This window comes from Fistularia commersonii, chromosome 17 (genome assembly GCF_037954325.1).
Source record: "Fistularia commersonii isolate RoL2024-O1a breed Wild chromosome 17, RoL_Fcom_v1.0, whole genome shotgun sequence".
NCBI classification, from domain to species: Eukaryota; Metazoa; Chordata; class Actinopteri; order Syngnathiformes; family Fistulariidae; genus Fistularia; species Fistularia commersonii.
This window is the reverse complement of record NC_141300.1, coordinates 3,331,165-3,357,055: the sequence shown is the minus strand read 5'-3', so window position 1 is coordinate 3,357,055 and position 25,891 is coordinate 3,331,165. Positions and strand designations below refer to the sequence as shown.

Genomic DNA, 25,891 nt, shown 5'->3' with positions numbered 1-25,891 from the left:
GCTTGGAACCGCCTCAGGGAGGCACATTCCCTGAGGCGCCGTTCAATTATTGTAAATTCCTGTCAGCAATTAAGGAGTGTAATGGCAGTTGGAAATCATGGTAGGTTCTACATTTCACACCCTGTACTTTTGGCCTGAGGGTAAAAGTGTGAACAGTCCATACTGTGGGAGGGTCTAGTCCTTAAGGATAGAAGCAGCTCTCCTGTGGACTCTAGGGTTGTAAATGATCTGCAGAGAAGGCAGTGGTGTTCTGGTGAAGGAAGATGAAGAGGACAAAGGCAGAGCAGAGTATGAATGTTGAGAAAGGCTCTGGGTGGGCGGGATTGTTAAAGATGTTCTTGAGGTGAGGTAGTGGTGGCGACCCTGGGAACCACAGCAGTGGGCCCTCTTTGTCCCTCAGTCCAAGGCTAGGGTCCGGATCTCCTGGCCGATGGTGGATTAAGCCTGTTTTATCGGAGGTAACATCGTATATACCTGGAGTGGAGAGAAACAGAAACAGATGCTGTGTTTGCTTGTTATCCAGCAGGACTGATTTATTGGTTAGCGTGAGTCCCTTTTAAACAAAGAAAATATAGAAAATTGAGAAGTACACATTGCACACAAAACAGGCGGAGAAACAGTAACCATCCGCAAGGCCATTGCAGAACCTTGAGAGTCAATGGTATGTGTCTCACCAGAGAGAGAAGTGGAAACATACAGGGAAATCACAAAAAATAGATTTGTTACAGAAATTTATCTAACAAGGAACGAGCTTCCAGATGACAGAATTGTAGCCAATGTGATCAGGCAGACAGGTCAGAGAGTAATTGGTGTGTATTTGAGAAGGAAAGTAGATTAGGAGACTTTATGTCGGGAGCAATGTTATGTGTCTACGTAAAAATCCACGAAAGGCATCTTTAATGTTACACCAGTGTTTGTGTGATGATTGTTGTTTGAGTGCAAAAACACAACAGAATTGGGGACAAGACATCACATGTGTTGAAGTTTAAACGGATTCCCCTCTGCAAGTCTGCATTGATGACGGCTTTGCAAGCTAGGTACCCCCTCTCAGCGAAACTAGAAAAAGGGGAAAGAGACTGAATTAAAAACAAAGTCATGGCTGCTGCTATTGGAGGTGTGGATGCTTTTGACAGTAGTGCAGAGGAACAAGACACTTATATTGAGAGACTGGAGAAATATTGCCTTGGTACCTGGATTTAAAATGACAGGAAAGAGGCAATTTTGCCAAGTGTAATAGGTGCTAAGACCTGCAACTTGCCGAGAAGTTTAAAAACATCACAAAAGCCAGCACAGAAACTTTATGAGGACACAATTAAAGCACTAATTAAAGGATCACTTTTAACCCAAAACCACTTGTCATTGAGATTCAGATTTCATAACCAAAACCAGCCAAAGAACAAATCAATATCAAACTACATTGTAGAGAAACTAACAGAACATTGCCAGTTTGGTGCGGTTTTGTAGAGTGAGATCTTGTGTGCGGCATGCATAATGAAACCACACAAAGACTGCAAGGAAAATTTTAGACACTTGCATGCTGCCATGTTGGGGTCTATCGTTATTTGGATGTGATCGGCTGCAAATGGTTTCAGCTCAACAGACAGTCCATTAAGTCGCTGCAGGTAAATCAAAATGAAAGCAATGCAGCCCCACTGGAAAAGTTCACCCTGCTACTGCAGTGTGAAGCGCAGTTGAAGGCTCTGCGTTATATAGAGTTGTCAGAGCAATGAGCAAGAACGAGTTGAGCCACTTAAGTAACAGAGTACATATATACCAACACACTGCTGTTCCTAGTTTGTCAAAAAAAGAAGCAAACAGAACATGTTTTTTTTTCATATATATATTTATATGTACATATACATATGAAGTTACATCAGTGGTGTACAGGGGGGGGGGGGTGACAGTGTATTGGCCCCGGGCATTTTAAGATTGGGGCTTACAATCAGGGAGGGTAATTAGACAGTTATTTCGGCCTTGATAAGTCAATATCATAGAGGTCAATATTTCATCGGCTCACCACACTGTAGAGGCAGTTGTTAGCCCTTTATTCCTTTAACATGGTGTACCCTTTATGTCTAGAGGAAAATGGTACATCTCCCCATTCCCTGACATGATGTATGCGGTGCAATCATCAAACGCAATGTAGTAGACGTCGCTGTTCGTTCCTGCCTTTCCCCAAGTCATAACCCATCATTTCTTCAGCATTTTGTGCATCTAAATTAGTTCTTTTACTTAATCAGGTCAGTGAATAGCTCTAGAAATTCATGAGCTGTATAGAGCAATAGTTTATAGCTCTTTATTTTTGGTGATATTTGATTAAATAGTTACGTGGGTTGTTTCCAATGCTACAGATGCTTACAGTTGCATTTCAGTCGCAAGCTGTGAAAATTTATTTTCAAAACTAAAATTAATAAAAACATATTTGAGGTCTTCTATGTCACAGGAGTGACTGACCTTTGATGAGCATTGAAAAATAATTTCTCACAGCTGATGTAAATAATGAAGTAGTTCAGGTGTTTTTTTGACAGGATGTATCATTTGGGGAAAATAACTTGATAAATTGAATCACTTTATTCATGATTATAATCGAATAAAGTGTTTATTTCATGTTTTACCCGTGTTTATATATTCAAAAAGTTTTTCTTTCTCATAATATTTTCAGTACATTAGGCCTTATACTTGAGTCTTTGGGGCATATAATCAAGATTTGCCCCAGGCATCACCACACTGAAATCTAAATCCTTGAAATATGCAGATGTTTTAAACTCCATACAGAGGACCTTCCCATCATGTTCTTTACATGTTATGTCATCCAGTATGACAAACATGGCAATCACTATAAAAAAAAAAGTCAACAAAAGGTTTCATTGATTTAAAAAAAAAAAAAAAGAACAAACCTAACTCAGTGATTGTGTTACAGGTCCATCTAAAGCATCATGAACAATTTACAGTTTCAGTGAGACAACTTTTTATTTCAACATGAGAGACATGAGAATAGGTACTCTTCTTTCAGTTAAAATATGTCCTGTCAAAATTTCTGGTATCTCAGTTTATTTGTGTCAAAGACACAAGTCCATCTTCAGTTAAATGAAGAGGGAAGTTACAGGTAAAAAAAGATAGATATTTCTTCTATAATATTAAGTTAGATTACACTTAATTTTGGGAATCCTGCAAGGTGTTTTTCAATAAAGAGCACACCTATTCAGTACAATGATAAGAATCCGAAAGCTTCGATCCAGATTTACACTTACGAGAAAAGTGCAAGAGTTCTAATACTGCAAGGCACAGACTATCAACAAGATTGTCATTTTGTGTCTAATGTAAAAATACAAGCGAAACAGACAAAAGAAGCATTTTTAACACAAGTAAAACCTTGTCCAAATTAAGCCTTTGAACAGATGTCTAAAATAGATCCTGTATTACACATAGATAGAAAATTATACCAGGAATATATACAATAAATTAAATTAAAAATACATATTCTATGGTTCACAATATCAACGTATATTATCTATTAAATATTAAACAATTTTAAATAATCTAAGATAAAAGAGTTATCAAGACAGGACCTGATTTATACAATTAAACGGTAAACCAACAATATGTTCTTTGTTAACTGGTAAAAAATTGTTCATCCTTTATTGCATACAGTTCTTCATTATCTGAAAGTAAAATGAGGTGGAGTTGGAAAAATGGAGGTGGAAACAAGCAAATATTTTAAATAGTTACATCTTAAAAATGTAGCTACTTTTCATTAAAACCTGTTCAACAAAACCATGTGCAACAAATTCACAGTAATACTATCCCCGATTAAGGTTTGAATTGTTTGCTCCAAGCCTTCTCTTGTGGGGGATGGTTTGATGTCTTTACTCAAATCGAATGTCTTCAAGTAAGATAATTTGCAGTGATACTATTCACTGTCATACACACTAGACATCAGACTTAACTGCACATTATTTTAAATAGTGGGACAACTTGAAATTCATAATTTTCTTTGCCTGAGCTTTCCCACATTTTTCAAGAAGGTACTGACTGACCTTACTTGCTGTTCTTGAAAATTGAGCTTTGTGACCAGCTTCAGCACACAAATGAGGGGGGGAAAATAGCTGATCGGATGTCACTTTTATTAAGGAGTCTGTGTACTTGTCCTAGTTTGGCCTGGTCATGAATGCAGAGTGATAACCCTCAGCTGTTAAATCACAGGGGGCAAACACTTAGATGGCTCCCGGCTCTCCTTTTCTTTTCTTTCTGTGCTTACTTCCTCCTTAGACTTGATAATGATGTGAATGGGATGCTCTTGCTGCTTGGCATCCATGGATGAACCCTTGGTCTCACACACATCTTCCTCTGCGGAAGCCCCTATTGGACGCAGACGTTCAGCAGGATCCATCTTTATTTCTCTTGCTGAATTGTCTCTCCGCAATTTATTAACAGAGTTGCCTTCAGAGTTGATTCTTTCTGCTACATGGCAGAAACAAAGTGGATTACATTTCAGAATGGAAACAATGTCATAGTATTGCTTAAAGCATTTCTGCAACTGAAATTGTACTTTTAAAAACAATGAGTATGACAAAAAAAGTCTCTTCTTAATCATTTACAATGATTTAAAAAATTTGTTTGAGGAATTTTATGTACTTTTAATTTGTAAGCTTTTACTCTGCTGTTTATATGCTCGTCAACCGATCCTGCAACGGCAAATCCCCTGCCCTCTCACTTACTGAGGTTCTGTTTTTATACTCACAGTATGAAAATATAATACCATTCACTATGCAATAAACACTGCATGCAATTTATTCAAACATATTGTAAAACTTACAGTGAAATATACTATGGTTTCAATAAATCTAAGCATATTGTTAATGCATATCTTAACTACATTTTTGTACATTCTTTGATATTCTTTTAAAAGTCCCTGCATTATTTCACTTCATTCACTTTCCTTAATATTCATAACAAAATTTTGCCACGGCACTTGAGCCAGATCAATGACATTTCTTTCTGATGTACATTTAGTAACAAAAAGTAGAATCTGAATGACAGTTAAAGTCTAAATCTAAGTCCAAGTCTATCTTACCAGTCTTGGTAATAGCTTGCTTGTTGTAACTGTGCTCATTGTTGCTCTCTGTGAGAGCCAGACCATCTGTAGGGTTTTTGACGGATGGCCTTGGTCTGGGCCGGACTTTGTTAAAGTTTCCCTCAAGGATCCAGTCATGTTGTAAACCATCATCTGGAGTCATTCGTTTGGTTGGATCCCAACTGAAAAAAAAAGATGAACAAATTATTGTGGAAGAAGAAAGGCAGAGGGCCTAATTTTGGGAAAAAAAAAAAGTTGAGTTGAGAAATGTATAGGTATAATACGTTAGGCAGCCTTTGATGAAGTCCAGGAACAATGCATCATTTGTTTTCAGTACAGTTGACAGGTCCTTAGCGTCGGGTCGTCGTTTCTTTCCCTTGCTATTTGTGATATTTCTGGGATTTCCTTTTGAATCTGCACACAGTCAAACTTAGACCTTAGAGAACCCCTATTTTGGTTCTCAAAAACAATAGATTAAATAGCCTCTTTAAACATTTTAAATGATCATTCTGTCATCCTCTGGCAGCATTTGGTAATTGTATGCTTGGTTGCACTGTGAAACAAACAAAATATGCTGAATAATACTTTAGCCTCCATGGCAACGGTAAAAATAGGAAACCAGTTGAAGATGAAATCTCACCAAAGAAAAGTTTTCTCCTTGATGCAGATTGAACAAAATCAGTTGGGGGCATTCCAAGAACCTTGAAGTAAAAAAAAAATAAAAATGAAACAAACAGAACCTGAATCCACTGTGTCGAGAAATATATAACATATATATATATATATATATATATATATATACATATTTGTGTATGTATATGCGGTGAACTTTAGAGAGGGGAAAAGAGGACACATTTGAATAAAAAAAAACATTGCCGAAAGGCAACAGTTCAAAATCAATTTAATCATATTCATACCTCCATTATGCAAGAAATCTGCTCCACTTCACTCTCTCCTGGGAAAAGAGGGTAGCCTGTATAGAGTTCAGCTAAAATACAGCCAAGACTCCACATGTCTATGGCCATACTATAGGGGTGACCCAGTATGACCTCTGGCGAGCGATAGAAGCGGCTCTGGATGTATGTGTACACTGAAAGACGATAAAAGAGAGAAGAGACCAGTCTTAAAGAATTCAAAAGCTGAGAAGTAATTTCTCAAGATTAGTTATCATAGCTTACCCCTTTGTTGTTCATAACAGCTTGATCCAAAATCAACCACCTTGATGTTTCCTGATCCTTTCTGTGACAGAAGGATGTTCTCCTGTTGAGGAAAATAATGTATTTTCATACATATTTTCCACTAGTAAAATTTTTACACTTCAATAGATGGGGCATTAGTGCATTTCTATTTTTTTTTTTTTTTTAATTCCCAAATTTTCACCAAAACATCAAATTATGTTTTAGAAGAAAAAAAAAATGGTAAAAAATATAAAACTGAGTAGATCAGCACCGGTTTGAGGTCACAGTGGATGATCTTCTCCCTGTGCAGCATCTGGAGGCACCTTAGGAGAGCATGGGCGAAGCGACGAATGAGAGCCACGCTGAAGCCTTGGAAGTTGTTTTTTTTGATGAGCTCATATAAATTCACACTGTTAAGAAAAGGGAAATATGATTTACGGTTACATTAGATAAATATGGGGTTTGAGGGGGGGCTCTGACTGTGTCTTGCAGGAATTGCAAAGCTGTAAGATGCATCACGCAACATATTGTACAATTCTTTCATAATACACTGTTGTGTTTTCTTTGGACACAATTTGCCAATAAGCATCTTGTCAAAATAAATAAGTAGACCTAAAACATATTCTCTAAATAAACATTGAGCCACAATCCCCCTTTAATGTGCCCTTGATACAGGCTGGCACAAAAGAAGGAGGATTTAAGAAGTTTAACCGTACACTTTACATGTTTTCTATTAAAACATCTGCCTCCTGCAGAGTCTATATTTGGAAATGATCTCTAATTATTTGTATTCAGGAGACAGAATGCATTCTCCTGCTATTTCTTGTTGACGATCCTAAAGCTCTTTACACTGTGTAACTGGAAACTTCATGCCACGGAGTAAGAGGGGGTAAGAGATAGGCCTCTAATCAAGGACTTAACTAAAGGATTTGGTGACAGTAATGTTAGACAATGTCCAGGATGTTTTCAAAAGGTCATTCAACCAGAAGAATAGGCAAAATTAACTTCCCTCAGATAGGAGGGGTGGGGAGTATGGTACATAGGTAATCACTAAACCCCTAAACTACTGATCTAGCCCTGTTGTCTTTAACAAAACATGACTGTTTTGTTAAACAGATGCAGCATTCAGACTATTTTTATCTGAATATTCTGGCCTGCAGGTGTTGTTGTAGTGCAGAGCCCCCCAAAACAAAAGAATAAAAGAACATTATGGACTAACCCAAGGAGCTCAAAGGAGATGCAAAGGTGGTTTCGAAAGTAGAAGTACTCTTTCATGTGGATGACATTGTGAAGATTATCTTTGTCTTTTCTCTTTATTACATCCAGAATCTTAAGCTCAACTAGAGCTTGGTGATGAAACCTAGAAATGATAGAAAATAATAATGAGTAGTTACATATCTCCTAGAATATACCTCTAGAAATGACATATTCTGAAGCTGTAAGCAGACAATTCTGACTTATCTTAATATTCTTATATATTATAGATTCTTATATATTATTATATAACATATAGAATATATATTATAATATTCGTAATATCTTCATATTTTTAAGTGTCCATAAATGGACAACTCATAGCCAAATATGAATATTTCAAAGTACTTGCTTGTTACCTTTTTTTATTGCGGATCATCTTAATAGCAACAAGTTCATTGTTCTTATGGTCCAGGCATTTCATAACCTGTCCAAAAGAGCCTTTCCCAATAACTTCAAGCACTTCAAACCTGTAGGCAATGTGGTCATGCAGCACCTGAATGAACAAGAGGATGGACAGTAAATATTCCGTCCGTCAACCCCTCTAATTGTGCAGACAAAAACATCTGTCCCCAGTTAAATTGCAATTAATCAATAGATTGATGATAGACAGCAACTATTAAATTTCTCAATGAAATGACACCGAAATGCATGATGATTTTTTTGCATCCATCCATCTTATTCCGCTTATCCTGGAGTCTATCCCAGCTGTCATCGGGCGAGAGGCAGGGTACACTCTGGACTGGTCGCCAGTCAATCAGAGGGCCATATATGTAAACAAGCGACCATTTGCGATTCAGGGCAATTTTCCCAATTACTTTTTTTTATAATTAACCTGCATTTTTGGATTATGGGAAGAAACATGACCATTTTATGAACAGAAAAGCAATACACATAAAGAGTGGCATCAAGATGCTGATAGTGAGGAAGATGTAAGAGCTTAAACTTAAACAGCATAAAATAATGTTTTTTAATGTTGAGTAAGTGCAAAGCTCTTTTTTTACCAAATTTTCAGAACCATGTTTAAATGTGTAACTTAAAATTTTGATGATATATCTGTAATTACACTGATGTTTAAGTAGGCTTGTTGTATTTTTTTATTGAGGAAACGTGTACTAAAATAAGATACTAGATGTGAAAATTCACAAATGTTTTTTTTCTGGACAGGTCTGAAATTCATACATCCCCCTTTTAGAACTGGCACTTTATTATAATCGATGGGTTTGCATGTCCCAGTGATCCCCAGAGTTATGTTGTGAGGGGGCTCTATGACCTACGTGAGGGACCAGACAAAGCGTGGCTCAAGAAGACCCTAAATAATGAAAAGTACGTATGGACCTGATTTTCCCTTGCTTGGACATGGGCTCCTCCCTGGAGCCAGACCCGGGGATGGTGCTCTATGGCGAGTGCCTGGTGGCCGGGCCTGCACCAATTGGGTTTGCCTGCGTCAGACCTAAAAGGCAATGTGGGTGCCCCTTCCCTTGGGCTAAACACCCATCGGAGGGGCCATGAGAGCTGGGTGGTGGCCAGAGCGGGGGACCTTGGCGGTCCGATCCATGGCTGCAGAAGCTGGCTCTGGGAACATGGAACATTATCTCCCTGGTGAGGAAAGAGCCGTAGCTAGTGCACAAGGCTGAGAGGTTCCAGCTAGATATAGTCGGACTCACCTTAACACACGAGCTCTGAAACGGGGCCTCTTCGGAGGGTTGGACTCTTTTTTTTTTGTCTGTAGTTGCCCAAAGTGAGAGGTGCTGGGCATGTGTGGGAGCATTGCTTACCCCCTATATCAGCCTCTGCATGTTGGGGTTACACCCGGTGGATGAGAGGGTAGCCTCCTTCTGCCTTTCGGCTGCCCTCCTGACTGTTGTGTGTGCTTATGCACCCAACAGCATGTCAGACTGCTAAGCCTTTTTGAGGTCCCTAGAGGGGCTGCTAGGGACTCCCTGATCTTACTGGAGGACTTCAATGCTCACATGGGAGGTAACAGTGAGACCTGGATAGGGGGAATTGGAAGGAACAGTCCCCCAAATCTGAATCTGAGTTGTGTTTTGTTGATGGACTTCTATGCTCATCATGGCTTGTCCATAATGAACAGCATGTTAAGACATTAAGGTGTGCAGCCGGCACCAGCAGACCTTAGGCTGCAGTTCCATGATTGACACACAGAGTTTTAACTCACACCCCAAAGCAGACGCTCAACCACATCCCAGGGAAGGAGTGGACATTAAGTCAGAGTGGGTTATAGAGAGTGGAGATGGAGGGCCGCTGACCTCGACTTGAGACGTTTTGGATCAGTGGAAGGAATATTTCCAAGGTCTCCTCAATCCTGTCGACATGCCTTCCAATGTGGAAGCAGAGTCAGGAGACTCTGGGGCGGACTCTCCTATTTCCAGAGCTGAAGTTGCCCAGGTAGTCAGAAAGCTCCTTGGTGGCGGGGGCTCAAGGATATATGAGATCTGCCCTGGGTTTCTTAAGACTCTGGATGTTGTGGGGCTGTCCTGGGGCAGTGTTGGGTGGTGATCCCCTTCTTAAAATAGGGGGATTGGAGGGTGTGCTTTAACTACAGGAGATCACACTCCTCAACCTCCCTGGAAAGGTATAGTCAGGGGTGCTGGAAAGGAGGGTACTGCAGGTTGTTGAACCTCCGATACAGGAGGAGCATTGTGGATTTCATCCTGGCCATGGAACAGTGGACCAGCTCTACACCCGTGGCAGGATCCTTGATGGTGCATGGGAGTTTGCCCAACCAGTCCTCATGTGTTTTGTGGACCTGGAGAAGGCATTCAGTCGTGTTCTGTGGGAGGTTCCCTGGAAATATGGGATACTGGACCCTGTTTCGGGCGGTTCGGTCCTTGTATGATCGGTACCAGAGCAGGGTCCTTGGCGGTTTTAAGTTGGACTTGTTTCTGGTGAGGGTTGGATTCCGCCAGGGCTGTCCTTTGTCACTGATATTGTTCATAACTTTTATGGACAGAATTTCTAGGAGGATCGAGGGGGATCTGGCTTGGTGACCTCAGGTTTGGGTCTCTGCTTTTTGCGGATGATGTGGTTCTATTGGCTTCATCAGCCCGTTATCTCCAGCTCCAGGGTGATTTGCAGCCAACTATGAAGCGGTTGGGATGAATTTCAGCACCTCTGAATCTGAGACTATGGTTCTCAAAGGGAAACAGGTGGAGTGCCCCCGCTGCTGCCCCCACGACCCAATCCCAGATAAGCGGTAGAAGGTGGATGGATAAAATTCATACAAAATTCTGATGTATGCTCTTCTCACATCAACCAACAGTTACTCTGAAGCATTTCTATCATGCAGGAATTTAATTTTCAACGTACTCTTGTAACTGTTATACCATGCATCAGTCATGTAGCTTAAACACAGGTGATGATATGCTTAACCATACTTTTGATAAATATGGTTAAATATGATAAATATGAACTAGATATAACAAGTGCCAAGACAATACCCTGATGTAGCTTCCATGCTCATCGTCATATCCGGAATTTTGTGGTGCACTCGCAGAGCCCTCAAGCTTCTGAGAGCCCAGACCCAGGAACCAGATCTCTGCATAGTCCATGATTTCTTCCTGCTCAAACTCAGTCAGCCTATCTTGGAAGTGTTTTAGAGCATCTGCAGCAGGTTGGAAGAGGAGGAGGATGACAAGTTGAATCACTATAACTTTGATCACCCTGCTGCGAGCGAAGGACTATAATGCCAACATGTTATTTTTGTTTCAGCGGGAAAATACAAATGACTCATTTTCATGGTGGTTTGATAATACTGACGAAAGAACCAACATTATGTAATGTTTCAATACATATCTTTCTGTGTTTATTCTGATTGTAATCCTCAAATACATACCTGAGGGAGACATAGGTAGTTTTTGTCCTTCGTATGCCTTTTCCCTCTCACACTTCTTGCCATAAATCTTGCTGTTACGGGTGACTGGCACTTTATCCATTGATGTACCAAACCGCATGGTGAACTGCTGGATGGGCTTTGGCCTTTCATTCTATCCAATAAAAATTTGCAAAAATTGAACACATTCAGTGCAGAATGTTATGCATGTCCAACCACACTTTAATGATATTTTCACAAGACAGTGCTTGACAGTGACAGTTTGCTGACTCCACAGAAAATGTGCATATCACCTATCAGACATTCTAGGTTTCTGTAGGACATTATGCAAGGGCTAGTATCATTCAAAGGCATGCACACAATCCTTACTGTGTGTGTTTGACAGTTGTTTTGGACCCCTTTGTTGGCAATTTGGGGAAGAATATTCTCCGATTGCTGTTGCTGGCTTTTGGCATTGCTGACCACTACATGGACCACCGGCAGATCGAGCTGGGGCAAAGTCCCCAAAGTTGAGCCAAACTTCTGTTAGACAAGGAGACAATTTTGATTTTATTTTCTTCCAGATAGAAAAAAAAAAATCTTCAAAACGAGGGTTCTTCATGGTTCCTTTTTTCTGTGTGAATGAATGAACAATTAACAGTTTTCAAGTCAATTCAACAAATAATCAATTTTGCACAACACTTCAACATATTTACAGAATATGAGAAGTAAAACAGACTTTGGTCAGTGTGTGTGAAATCTAAACAAATAATATTTACCTCCTGCAAAATTATCTTTATGCCATTGACCTGATTGCATCTAACCAATTTTGCCTTGTGCCTTAAGTTTTCGATTTCCATCTCTTTCATATCTGTTTCGTCATTGGAGACTCAGGTGATCAGGTCCCCCCCTGGCAGGTAGCGGCTGGAATTACTGATCGGGGTAAAAGGGTAATGGTTCCTGACACCGTTTGTCTCTGGGGGCTCTGTGGGGGAGATGTGAGGCTGCAATGTGCTTCTTTCTGGCTGCCATCCTGCTTGCTTTGAGAGAATTATTACATGGGTCACTGCCCTGGGAGGCTTAGCCTTTGCTACTGATGGGCAAAATTAGAAGTCTACAGTTTGCCAAGTTCTATATGAAGATTTTGATATTCTAGATGATAAGCTTCTGTGTGAGTGAGAGCATTATAAGATTCGCTGAGGACACGTTTTTAGTTTGAGAGCTGCACTTATTTCTGCATTACAGGTAAAATGAAAAAAAAAGCATAGTCACTAGACTTTGTACAACATTGAGAATATGATCCTAAATACTAATCTAATAATGTGTTTTTACTTTGTTATTTACTGAACATCTTTTTTTCCAATCTATACATTACACCTGATATTTTATTTCACATGTTTGGAGCTGCAGCAAGATCTTCCAACTTGGTTATGACACACAGAGATAGGGCTAAATATAGTCAGACCTGCACCTGCCACACCAAGCAAAGCAAATAAACACTGATACATGTCTGTACATAACTGCAGGGCAGGCTGCTTTAGTAAGATACTTATGCATCGGTGGTTTGTGTGGTTGGGTACTCTGTGATAACATATGTGGAGACAAATGTGCATAGATGTGGATTGACTACCGAATACTCTTGCATGCTGAATTTTAGATGACTTTTAAGTTGCATTTTGTTTAATATCCTATATACAACATTTAAAAAGGTATGTGATCAAAACATCGCTGAACAATTCAGAAAAGGAAAGCCTCTGACTTGAAAGTTAGTTTCTCTTCTAGGGTCCCCCTAAAAATTCTGGATTCTCTCTACAGTTTTCAGAAAAATAACTCACCTATTTCAATTTAAATCCTATAAACAAGATACTATTCACAAGAAAACACACCATAGCCTTTCTGACTTGCTACTACACCTTATACAGAGGAAAACCTGACCTGTGAGCATGATCGGTTTCCTCCAGGGCGATTGCCCTCTGTTGGATGACAGTGAGGGTGAGGGAAAGCCTCTGGTCGTGATGCCTGTTGGAGGAATTACAATGACTGATAAAGTATGAAACAACATGACAAAATAGCTGATCTGGTATATCTGTATTTCCCCTATTTGTAACATACTGCACATGTGTGTTAAATAAAACAATCAAATCAAAAGTCCAATTTATTGTTTATTTAAAGCTAATAAAATTGTGATCCTGCCCCAGCCCCTTCAAAAATGCACTTACTGTGCTCAGCTGCACATGAATGCTGCTTTGCAATCAAAAAATTATTCCCCCTGATTTAAAAACATACTCAATGACTTCAGCAAGAACCTTATAACAAGTGTTTTTACTATTCATCGAGTAGCTGCTGCTTTAGTTATGCACACATGCAGATCCATGTGTCTGGCAGCAGGTGTACACGTGCTTCCAAGTTTGCCTGAATGAGTTGAAGAAATAACAATCAGTGCTGCAATGAGCAATAGCCACCAAGACCATGAAAAAAAGAGCCAGGGGTATTAAGGGTGGATCTTTGTGCGTCACCAAGCCAGGTACAGGTGCCATGTTAATCAGTGGGTAAGACTGTAATTGTGTAGAACATATGTTCGAAATAAAGCTTCAGGCCATATGGAAAAATAGGCTAAACACACTTGGCCAACTGACTGGAAAGGTAGAGGTGGAATGAGGGTGAGACAGCTGCTGGTGAAGAGACAGCTTCTGAATGATTATCTTAAGATAATTCAGTTGATTGAGAAAGAAACACAAGTCAGTCACCCCGAGAGTAAAACTCAGCCCTCAAACCTCCGAATCCTGCTGGTGTAAATCCTGGGGTCAGTTTTAAGATTTAAGTTGATAACATCCCTCCAAAAGTGGGAATAAACAACATAGGGAAGATGATATAATAATGTAGCCCATGTTACAATCTGCAGCATGGCCAGGTACGTTACTGTCTCAGATTGGCTGCTAAAGCTCACCTCTAAAGGCCTCTTGTACATTTGACCAATGATCACTGAACCTGTCCTGAACCTCACACATAGGCTCAATTTGCAAAAGCAAATTTAAAAAAAAATTATTTGTATGTACACCCCCATCAATATCTACATGTATGAAAAAGATCCAATAAAAATGAGCTTTAGTTGGTTTAGAGTAGCCAGATAGTTATGCATGTGTTTCTCGATAACAATAATAGATATTGTCTTTTTGCATTGAAAAATGCTTTGGCGCTACATATTTATTTACATTGGCAAACCTTCACCGTGTTATTGACACCCTGAATGTGCAAGCTTGCTCCTAATGAGATTGAAGTGATGGAGACTGTGTATGTGACTGGGAGTCGTGCTGCAGAGGGATCGACGAACAGCTTCTGCTATTTAGGATCCTCCAGGGTCAGTTGGTCAGGGGGTTAGCAAAACCATAAAACCAAAGAGTATCTCTGTGTAAACATCAGCAAGTCAAAAAACGATTCAGTCATAAAAAAAGAAAGGCAAAGCAACATTTTAATATCACGTTACTGTTTCAATTTCAGGTGTTAACTGACTGCATTTAATGTGGCCGCAGTAAATTATAACTACAAGAGTTAATCGGTGTGACAGTTAGTTGTACATAGATTTAAAGATTTCTCCTTTTAGCGATTAAAACCCTGCATGATATATTTTTCAAGTTCTAAAAGTAGCGAAGGTTAATTTTAAATCACTTCCCATTTACGGTGTAAACACACACGTGAACCGATATAGACTGTCAGAATCTGTCAGCAGCAAACACTGAATTAGTAGTCTTACAATGACTGAAATAGAATTGGATCATATTTTTAATCATAAGGTTGTATGCCTTGTAAAATGAGGGTAGCACTAAGTTGGATAGCATTTAGAGATAAGAGCCTCTCCCACCATGGATATTAAATATAATTTTGACTTATTCCTTGACACCTTAGACTCAGCTACAATGCAACCACAGATTGACTGCCATTTACCATACAATGGACTAAATATTGCTGTTATTTTATTTGCACAAAGATGATATGAGGTAAATAAAATGCATGGAGCAGGAGAAATTAGCAGGAACATTTTTTTTCTCAAGACCACAAGTAATCGAACCAATATTTCTCTCACCTTATTATGTATTTCTGGCAACATGATATGTCAATGCCTCAATAGTTGACAGTCCAGCCAGAAGACAATTTAAGAAATCCAAGTCATGGTATAACACCGAGCACGCCTTCCCAAAAGTCCCTCTTCACGTCCGTATCAGTAATGATGGGTGAATCTTATGGAGCGGACCAGAATGTGCAAGCGCCTCGGGGGTTTTACGCACACGGAGCAAACGCTCTGTCGTCAGCGGAGAGATTAGCGAGCGACACAAGCTGTTGAGGGTTTCTGCGCCTTGACGCCTTAAAGAAGCAGCCACCTGTTCAGGTTTCTGCTACCGACAGCTGGCGATGTCCTGATATAGATTTGTTTTCATCCGTTTACCGTCGTCCACCTACATTTTGCACGACTGATGCGCTGCCAACACCGACGCTGCACCACACCGACGCACCGCACCACACTCTGCCTCTGATACTCAGACTAGATACAATCAGCAATCGTGGAGGTTGTTTACACCAAGTATAAAGAGTTAAAATGCTGTGTTAAATATTAAGCTACTTAATATTCCTGAAAATAAAATATCTGATTTTTCCAAACCGTTTTTTAATTCAAACTGAGCGTAGCTCTCTATCTCAACACATGAGCAATTAATTATTATTTACCATATCAATATAACAAATTATTACTGGGCAATTTAATTTGCAATCCATTTGAATAAAAAGGAATGGAAAATGCCTTTAGAATTGTTGAGTTTAGCACTTGTTAAGTAACAAGATAGTGAATAACTGTTGCATTCTGTTCTCCAGACTATATAAGTAGCAATGTTTTAGAATGGGAACAATTTAGTTTGACTTTTTCCTCAAGATTTAACCTCCAAATACAATCTTTTTAGATTACCACCTGACAGTTTAGACACTGTCAATGAGCTATACGAAGAGAGGAGAGGGCAAATAATTGCTCGAAGAACAATCTAAATCAAACAAGAATTCATCAGGTCCTGTCACTTAAAAAATGTTACAATAACAGAAAATGTCAGGTCATACAATCTTTCTTAGATATAAATGACATGTGTTCTAAAGCCGATAATGGACAAATGACTAATTGTAATATATTGCAACATTATGTAACACTGATGAATCCCTATGGCAGGTGTGCCCAATACGTCGATCACGATCTAATGGTCGATCGCAGAAGTAGTGTGGGTCGATCGCATGGCATTACAACATAGACGTCAGCCTATTGTCCTCACTATGAAATTTGTCACTTGACTGGCGGTCGGTTTGTCCTATCTGACCTTTTCTGACACAGGCGTCACTGCGCATGTGCTCGTAACAGGGATGATTTGGGGAGCTGGACCATGTAAAAAGACTAAAACGTATCCCTTCCATATGGAATGGGAGGTGGACTTTTTTTTTACTGTGTCATTTTACCTTTTACCATAGTACCTTTTGCTCACTCTAAGCGATCTCAGGCAAAACTGTTCTCAGTTCTACTACCTCAGTGGTGGAACAAACTTCCAGAAACAACAAGACTAGCATCATCTATCTCAACCTTCAAGAAACAGGTAAAAACTGTTCTCTTTCAGGACTTTTTACTGCGCTGATGCCCCAGATCAGGTTAGGCAGCAAGTTAGGCTATGCAGTGTGTGTGTGTGTGTGTGTGTACGTTTGTGTATGTCTTTGTCAAAAAAAAAAAACCTCACTAACCCAAGCTTACTGTTCTGTATATTTCCTGTGCATCGTGTATTTGCAAGTGTATTTGCAGTCCCTATGTCCTCTATTGTAAGTCGCTTTGGATAAAAGCGTTTGCCAAATGCAATGTAATGTAATGCAATGTAATGTAATTTTCAAAGTGCGTTTGCCTCACCTGCCGGTCTGCCATTGCTATACCGAAAAAGGGAAATGTGGGGCGGCATTTTTAGACTGTTCATAAAAACTCCAGCGCTGACTTCCCTCCGAAAAGTCAGAGAAGGAGAAAGGTGAAAGAACTAAAATCCCAGCTGTCAGGACAGCAGTCATTTTTCTCACAGCTAACTTTAACTCTGCTGTCTCCATTCAAGTCATGAGAATAACATATTTACCAAAAAAGTACTCTGTTGTAGTGTGCCGTAAGGGTTCATGCAGTTATGCAAGATCCACAAACCTTTAATGTGTGAAGTATACTCAGCAGATATATAAATAAATATAGATCCATCATTTTTAGTGGAGGTAGAACATTTTCACACCGTCATTTGAAAAGTAGCTCACAAGAAGTAAAAGTGTGGGCACCCCTGCCCTGTGGTGTTTTAGGGGTGAACTGCATTTACCCCTATGAGCAGCTTTGAAGAAGTGCAGGAGGTGAATATGTCAAAATCTTCCTGTCGTGGCAACTTGACTCGAATTTCTTCACTTGAAGATGTTTCCGCGAGGCTTCTTCAGTTCCAGAACTTCTTCAAGTGAAGAAATTCAAGTGCACTTCCCACTACAAGAAGATTCCGACAAGAATTCACCAAGACCTGGACAACCTCCACAGACATCGTGTGAATATGATTAGTGTTTCTTCTTCTTGTTGCCCCGTTAACATTCCTGAATGTCGAATCTGTGAGATGCTCAAATATTGATTTGAGCTGGAAAAAGGGTTTCTGGAAAATGTCGATCAACTAATAAACAATAGGGAAGACTGCAGCGCTATTCACCTCATGCTATTCAAATTAAAGCTGCATAAAAACAGAAACAAGTTGGAAATTTTTAATTGCTGTTGAAATTTCTTGTACATTTCATTTAACAGGCATACTTTATAGATAATCACAAGGATGATTATTTTAATTTTCTTACTTTATTTAACAGCTGTGAATGGAGTAAATCACTTTACTGTAGTCACACACATTCTGAGCAAATTATTATAAGGAGTCAGGGATTAAAAAAAGGAAAAGAAGATTTTCAATATGTTACAAGATGATGCCAGCTTGAAGTTCAATATGACAAGTAATCTTGCCCATTGGTCATGTCCGAGACCAATTTTATTCGCCCTCTGCCACCCTGGTCATCCCAAATTAGTTAACAGAAGCATTTGTGCTGTATCTTGCAATGTCAACTAAAATTTAAGAAAAAAAAATTTCATTCACAACGATTACTTGTCAAACTCGGAACTGTGTTTTTTTTTCTTCTTTTTTTTTAAGATAAAGAGCTTGTGTGTTGGCTTTCAGATATGAAACAATTAAGAGTTGATGTGAAAATTAAGGTTTTAGGTCAGCAGTTCAGCAGTCCTGAAGGAAGCAAAATCCCCTGCAGAAATTTGAGGTTCTGTGTTTCCACATTGCACATCTTGCACATCTCCCATCACCACCATGCTGCAAAAACCACACCCCAAAATTTCCAGCTCAGGCTCTGGACATCATTTTCAGCCAGAGGGGAGCAGATTACTCAGCATAGCAGACATGGCATTAAACACCCATCTTGTTGGAACACTGACAATAATGATGCCGGGCTGTTCAAATAATCAGGCTGTTCTTCTGTTCACAAGACATTTTTCTTGGAACTTGATAGTCTGAGATTCAGTTTAAATTATGTTTTTAGTCTTTACATATCCATCGCTCCCAGTAGGTCTTTGCAGCTCTTCACTCTATTTGCGTTTTTTGCATCATGAATTACTTCCATTCAGGCTGGCTTGGACATCAATAACGCCATGTTTCCTCCCTCCTCTGTTTTTCCCTCCAATCCAAAAAAAAGTCAAAGAAGAGGTGAGGCTGCTGATGTGTGCAGAGAGGATGCTGTTTTATTATTTTGCCATGTAATGGTGAAAGAATACACTTCTCTTCATGCCCATGTAGATGATTTATGGAGGACACTCAGCAAGAGGTTCTTAGCTGGTTCTTGGTTCCCTTTTAATGAGACCACTGGGAATGCAAGTTTTGGAAGATTGGTTTCTGAGAGGCAAGGGGAGAGAGACAGAAGGAGGGTATTGATATGGATTCACCGATCTTCCCAGGTGAGCTATTTATGTGACTTACAAAGTCAAACTTGCCTGTGTTATAGCGCTGTAACAAGTGCCTCCCATGAGGCCTTGTAGATGCTTGTGTCTAGATAGATATAAAAAACTTTATTGATCCTCATAGGGGAAATTATTTTGTCACAGCAGCGTAACAGTTATAAGTCTCAATATATATGAATTTGAATATAAATAGAGAGACAATTAGAAGGTAACTAGAAAAAGCAAAAGACATCCACAAATAAACAGAGAGAACAACGGCAACAGCACCAAAGATAAGAATGAACAGAATGAAAAAGAAGGAAAAAATAGACAGAAAATAGACAACCAAAACTAAACAACATAGACAGAGTGACAATAGCAATGACAAGAATAAAATAAATAAACCGAAATAAGCAGGATGTGATTAGGAACTGACTGACCTCTGTAATTGCCAACAAAGTTTCTGTGGCAAATATTTTATTCTGTTTTTCTGATATATCAAATACTTATATGATGCAGTAAAAAGCAAATTTATTACTTAAAAAATCATACAATGTGTTCTTCTGAATTTTTGTTTTAGATTCCATCACTCACAATTAAAGAGTACCTATGATACAAATTAGCCCAACAAAGCCCAACAAATGTTGTACACAGCAAGAGCCGGCCTCCTTATACAGACCTGTTACAAACTATCAATCAGCAGTAAAGGGATTTTTAAGCAATCATCCAATTTACCCTCCCTTGAATAGTTGATGAATTGTCTCAAGCCAAAAATGTCATCAACAAGAAAGTTTGAAAAGTAGTTTCTGCTTCTCTTTGAAATTTGGTGCCATGACCTACGGTTTGTGACCACTAATGGCCGGGTAAACTGAAATCCTCACCTTCCAGCAAAGCTTTTTCACAAAAGACTGATGGAGTGGCAACTTTACTGGGGAGACTACATCAATCTGCCTAGCAAATTCCTGCTTTGCCTTACACTTGACTTAACAATACCTAAGATGAGAACTCCTTCAGTTAAGTCAGTCTAAAGTAAAATTTCCAATGGCTTTCAGGCCAAAACCATGACTTCTGACTTGGAAGTGATTACTGTCATTCTGGCCACCTGTTACGGACCTCCAGAGTAGGAGACGTTCCCTTCTTCACTTTTATTGAGAAGTCTACCAAAATAGCCTCAGGCCCTAAACAGCAAACAGTAGCTTGATGCACAAGACAGAGATTTGGGGAATCCATTGGTCAACAACTTATGTCTGGTCCCAGGGGGTCTTTTACAGGGAGCAAGGCAGGACAAATAGATAAGCCAAAACACAGAACAGGTGTGGGCAGTTGAACAGCAAGTTGTATCAGCTGGAGACCAGGAGCTGGGCTGTAGCTGGCAAATGGGCATGGTCAGCCTGCTGGTCCTTGACAAGGCTGTCACACCACTCCATAATTTGTTGCAAACATCATCATTATGTGTTGGGGTTCGCACAGTGATAACACCAACAGGACTACATGGTCTGCAAAATAAGGATCCAGAATTCGTGATATACCTCCACTAGGTGATGATCAGATAATTGCTTTGCCTCTCTCTTAACCAGATATCTGAGATATATTGCCACAGATCAGAGCCCAAAATGCATTGACGTTGACCATGATATCTCTTTCTGTCGGTGTTGAACCCACTGGACGATAGCTTTATAATGTATGTTTTTGATTTGCTTGACTGAATCCTTGGGGACCACCTTGGCCTGGGTCCATGATGGTACCCCTTTTAAAGGCAAAGTAACTTTCTGCCTCTTGTTGTCACTGATTGCACAGTTCACAGTTGCACAGAAAAATCCATCACGCTGCTATTGTACGGTATTTTATACTGACTGGTTTTGGGACCACAGAAACCTGCTGCTACTCTTTCCATACTAAAACATACATTTATGCACTTAACTTCATGCCTGACTTTGACTTTTACTTGACTTTGATTAAAGACATCAAAATAGTAATTGCTGTCTAATCTAATCATGGCAACTGGACTTTGTTTAGTTTCTCTAAGATGTTTCACCTCTCATCTGATAGTCTAATGGACTGTGGAGAGTTTCTGGTACCAAAGTGCTAGAGTCGGAGGGTACTGGTTAGTTTGAGTTGGTTTTGTTATTCTAATGTTTGCATAGTTGGTCAGCAAATTGGTTGAATTGTGTTGTCGAGTATATTTTTATGCTAATATATGAATAATTGAGAAACAAAGATGAGTAATAGGGCAGCTCACCTGAGTTGGCGTTCGTTCACTTGAGTTGAAGGTTTGATAGGAGTTGCTGGGGCCTCTTGAAGAAGTGATACATTTTTAAAAAACTAAATGAAATTCAGTTGCATGATAAGACTTGACAACAATAGACCATGATTTCACAGACACATCTACATCGCTCTTACTTTGTAGTCTCCTTTGGACTATATATCCTTTGACGACCTGACCAGTGGCTGATGCCCCTCCAGACAAAAGAAATTCAAGGAAAGGGGTTTAAGCACATGTCAGAACATCAAACCTGGCTATGAACTGCATAGCCATCACAAAATGAGTCTGATAAAAACAGAATTAGGTATCCAATACCTGGGACAGTAACTGCCGCTTTAACCTATGGTGAGAGGAAAGAAAGAACACCCCAGTAGCACAGTTTCTGGTTCAGGGAAGTTTGTGCGATAGAAATGATTGCTGATGGTCACAACATTTTCTTCTGAGGAAATAAAAAAAAAAGCCTGGTGGTCTTGAAAGGGAGTTTCCATGTTTGCACTTTATGTTCAATTCATTGGTATTAAAAGTCGGTTGCAAACCGGTTTGCAATTGTTATTCCCTCCCTAACTAACTCACTGTCCATCCATATTGACAATTAATCAGAATTCCACCTTGAAGTAGAAATTTTCTGTGTGCATTCTCATTCAGGACCAAGACTGATTAACGGTTAATGAATTTTCTACATAGATAGATATATGTATGCAGAAAACTCTGCACATTTTATGTGCAGAATGTATATATACATATATACATATGTATGTTTATATATATGTATATAGAGACGATTATGCTTTGTGGAAATATTTAATGTAGGACCACAGCATTTAAATTTCTACTGTTTCCTCGGTACATTTCTGATACATTAATAAGGCATAAAACTTTGTATGTAATTTTATTCTAGAATGTGCAATTTTGTTGGGAGGTGAATGCCAACTTCAAATGACTTTAAACACTGTGATTGCAGGAGTATTTTGCAAGTTTTATGAAAAATAATGTTTTAGTCATACCAACTGTGGATCAAGACTGAAGATGTACATAATGTTATTCTTTGTTGACTGGGTAATTCTAGCAGTTCCTGAAAATAATATTGTGGCAAAACAGGGTTACAGCAGGCTAATATAAAATAATTTTTCAATTATTATGCACTTTAAACAAAGTGTAGGTTAAAAACCATACATCAAACAGGAAAACCTCAGGGAGTGATCAATTATGCAAACACACTCTTCAGACGGTTGAATAGATGGTCCCGGGAATCTTCAGGATAGATATAGAAACCGTGGCAAGGAAACTCCATCCTCTCTTGCTGGACTTTTGCCGCCACATCGGACGCCTTTAACAGAATACAATATGACACCCTTATAGTGATCTGCTGACTTTCTGTAGGCATTGTTGCCCTTTAATACCCATGTGACAAGCCATGGTTGCAGCCATCATATAAAGTGAAGAACATTTTCAAGGCTTCTGCTTTATACAAAACACTTCGGTTAGACATCATACAATGCACAGGAAAACCTCAGGTGACAATTGACAAAGCAAACAGTGCAGTCATGGTGCCTCTACATTCTGACCTCCTGTCATGCGAAGTTAGTCATCACATGTGCACCTGTGCAGAACACCCGCATAAACATGTGCGCTTTCAGGGTTTACATTACTGGAGGCAAGCAAAGTTCTGATTCCCGTAGCAAAAGATGCTGGGAAGACCTTTCTGTTAGTCTCCCAATATTATATTTTAAAAATGATTGTTTCCTGAAATGTGAGGGAAATATTAGCAGATTTACATTATCAATTAACATAAAAATATCTGTATAAAACATTTAAGGAGAACTTATTGTGACTTTTCTGTTACTTTTTTGAGTCGGAATGACTGTTATTTTTATTCTGTATCTCAATTCAAACATTAGAGTATGCTTACTTCTTATGAACTGAGGAACTTAAATGCAAATTATATTTCAATTATACTGAATTTCAATTATACTGATTGTTGATTTCCCCATGATGCTTTTTTCCTCTCTCACCAGCTGGTGATTCATAACGAAGGTGGTTTGTGGGTCCCCTGTAAGGGACCAGTAATGGTGCAAATTGGGCAAATATCAATTTCAAATTACTCCCCCAGCCTGAATTTTCCTTCTCAGGAAATTCACGTCAGTCATTAGAATATTGTTATAGCAGCTAAAATAGCAGCAGGAATTGCCTCAAAGTCTAGTTGAGGGTTTGTCTGAAGGACTATTTAAATGCAGCCTTTGGTGTGTGAGTACAGCTATTGTGAACTGTTATGATCCGTGGCATTACTGACCATTTAATAAGCAAAACTTTCTGAGAAATATTGATAATTACATTTCCAGATATTGCTCACAATACTTTAGAAAGGAGGAAAATGTAGTTTTAGGTAACACCTCACGAAGAAACCATCTCTATTTCTATCGGTGCAATGACCAGATCATTTATATAACAGTATTTTAGATAATTCTTCACTCTTCATTACGCAACAGTGCTCCTGAACCTATAGAGATGGAAACAGAGCTGTGCGGGAGGAATTTGGCATACGCTTTTTCGCAGCTCTGTAATGCATGATTCACTGTTAAGGGAAAACAGACATTTCCACCTAACCAAGCAACATATACACTAACAAAACTTCCTTGGTGACTACCAAGCATTCTTCGTAAACCAATCTATGTTTATCAGAATTGAGGAGTGTCCAGTCTGGCTGTTGTTTCTGAAGCAGCACCAACACACTCTCTCATCATGGAAATGTGCGTGTGTATAATGCATCATCACATACTTCTATGTAGTAAAAGTAAATGCTACCACAGATTTCACAGTCCAGAATGGACTGGTGGGAGGGACAGTTATTCACAGCATAGATGATGATGCTGTGCAACAAAAACAAGCATATTCACATGTTGTGAAGCCTGAGCCACATGACTGTTGAAAAAGCAACCTGGATAAAAGTACATAACAATAATCCAGTGTCAATTTCATGAATGCAGTGATTATGATATCTAGGTCCTTATTAGTAAAAGATGTCTGATCTTAACAATATTTCCGGAGATTGAACCGGGTGACTCTAGTGGCCTCTTTTATGCAGGTCAAAAGCAAGTGTCCTGTCAAAAAACACACCAAGATTCCTCTCCGTCACTGCACTGAATATTGCAGTCCAAGGACAGAGTGGACTTTTGGGAGACTTTTGGGCGGGACCTTTGGAGTCCCTGGCATGGAAGCCTTTACGGAGGGAAGTCAGTGTCGTAGAATTCATGAACAGTCCAAAAATGCCACTCCACATTTCCATTCTTCTGTATAGCGATGGTAGAGTGACAAATGAGGCAAACACACTTTGAAAATGACATAACTTCCTATGGAAGTTGTAAGTTTTTGGCTTCTTACTTGGTCCAGCTTCCCCATCCAGTTGCTTAAGTTTAAAATAAATAAGTTGGAGGATAACCAGGTAACTCGTGAGCTTGAGCTAGCTCAAGGCACTCGAAGCCCAAGGAACAACTCTTAGCCAACACTGAACTCTTAGCCGTTATCATGACGTATCATCTACCTGGGGAATTTTCTCATTGTTACTGCTGTCTTTACTCCCCCCTTGGCTTATGGGGAGAAGATCTGTGATGTTCTGCTTTCAACCCTGAGCAGGCTGCAGACACAGCACCCACATGCCCTCTTCCTTATCTCTGGAGACTTAAACCATGCTTCTCCCTCCTGCATCCTGCTTAAATTCACCTAATGCGTCACGTGCTGCACCAGGAGGAGTTGTTTGGCTGTTTAACAGCCAGCTCTGCTCTCAATAGACTCCTTTTTATTCATTCATTCTTTCATTCCTTCATACACAGATTCACTCACTCACTCACTCACTCACTCACTCACTCACTCACTCACTCACTCACTCACTCACTCACTCACTCACTCACTCACTCGCTCACTCACTAAACTATACATCCATTTCCCTTTAGGTTCTCCTGCTGTAAGCATTGTTGTGTGCTGGGAGTTACCTTTTTGCACATGTTTGTACTGATAATACATTTTCTTTATATTTTTCATTTTATTTTGTAATTTTAAATGTTAGAGTTCTTCTGATATTTATATAATCTACTGCTATACATTATTATCAACAATCAACTATGCAATTTGTGCTGTGTGTGAAATTATTTTTTTTTCTCCACCATGGGATGATGAAACAAATGTTCTATTTTATTCATTTGGTCAGAATAGGCCTCGTACCTTCCTTGAGGAAAGTGATCTGTCTCCCTTAGACTGTGCCAGCTGACCTCTTCTGGGCTTGCTCTTGCTT

At 39.4% G+C, this 25,891-nt stretch overlaps 1 protein-coding gene across 1 annotated transcript; it reads right to left on the bottom strand.

The window, feature by feature from the left end:
* Positions 1 to 1,882: 1,882 nt before the first annotated feature.
* Positions 1,883 to 15,596, bottom strand: dyrk4 (dual-specificity tyrosine-(Y)-phosphorylation regulated kinase 4). The gene is made up of 14 exons (XM_086163837.1): positions 15,420 to 15,596; positions 13,274 to 13,357; positions 11,729 to 11,881; positions 11,363 to 11,513; positions 10,968 to 11,131; positions 7,866 to 8,002; positions 7,472 to 7,612; positions 6,524 to 6,662; positions 6,253 to 6,334; positions 5,992 to 6,164; positions 5,715 to 5,775; positions 5,359 to 5,488; positions 5,075 to 5,256; positions 1,883 to 4,461 (listed from the first exon to the last, which is right to left on the bottom strand). The coding sequence occupies exons 1-14, from the start codon at positions 15,441 to 15,443 to the stop codon at positions 4,193 to 4,195; spliced, it is 1,890 nt and encodes a 629-aa protein (XP_086019963.1). The 5' UTR covers positions 15,444 to 15,596; the 3' UTR covers positions 1,883 to 4,192.
* Between the last annotated feature and the right edge of the window lie 10,295 nt (positions 15,597 to 25,891).

Coding starts and splice junctions, on each gene's coding strand:
- dyrk4 (XM_086163837.1), bottom strand. CDS start 15,443: ATGTTGCCAGAAATACATAATAAG. Junction 8,003..10,967: donor AGCATGGAAGCTACATCAGG/GTATTGTCTTGG, acceptor TTGTTCATTCAG/GTGCTGCATGACCACATTGC. Junction 6,165..6,252: donor CTGTTATGAACAACAAAGGG/GTAAGCTATGAT, acceptor ATCGTCTTTCAG/TGTACACATACATCCAGAGC.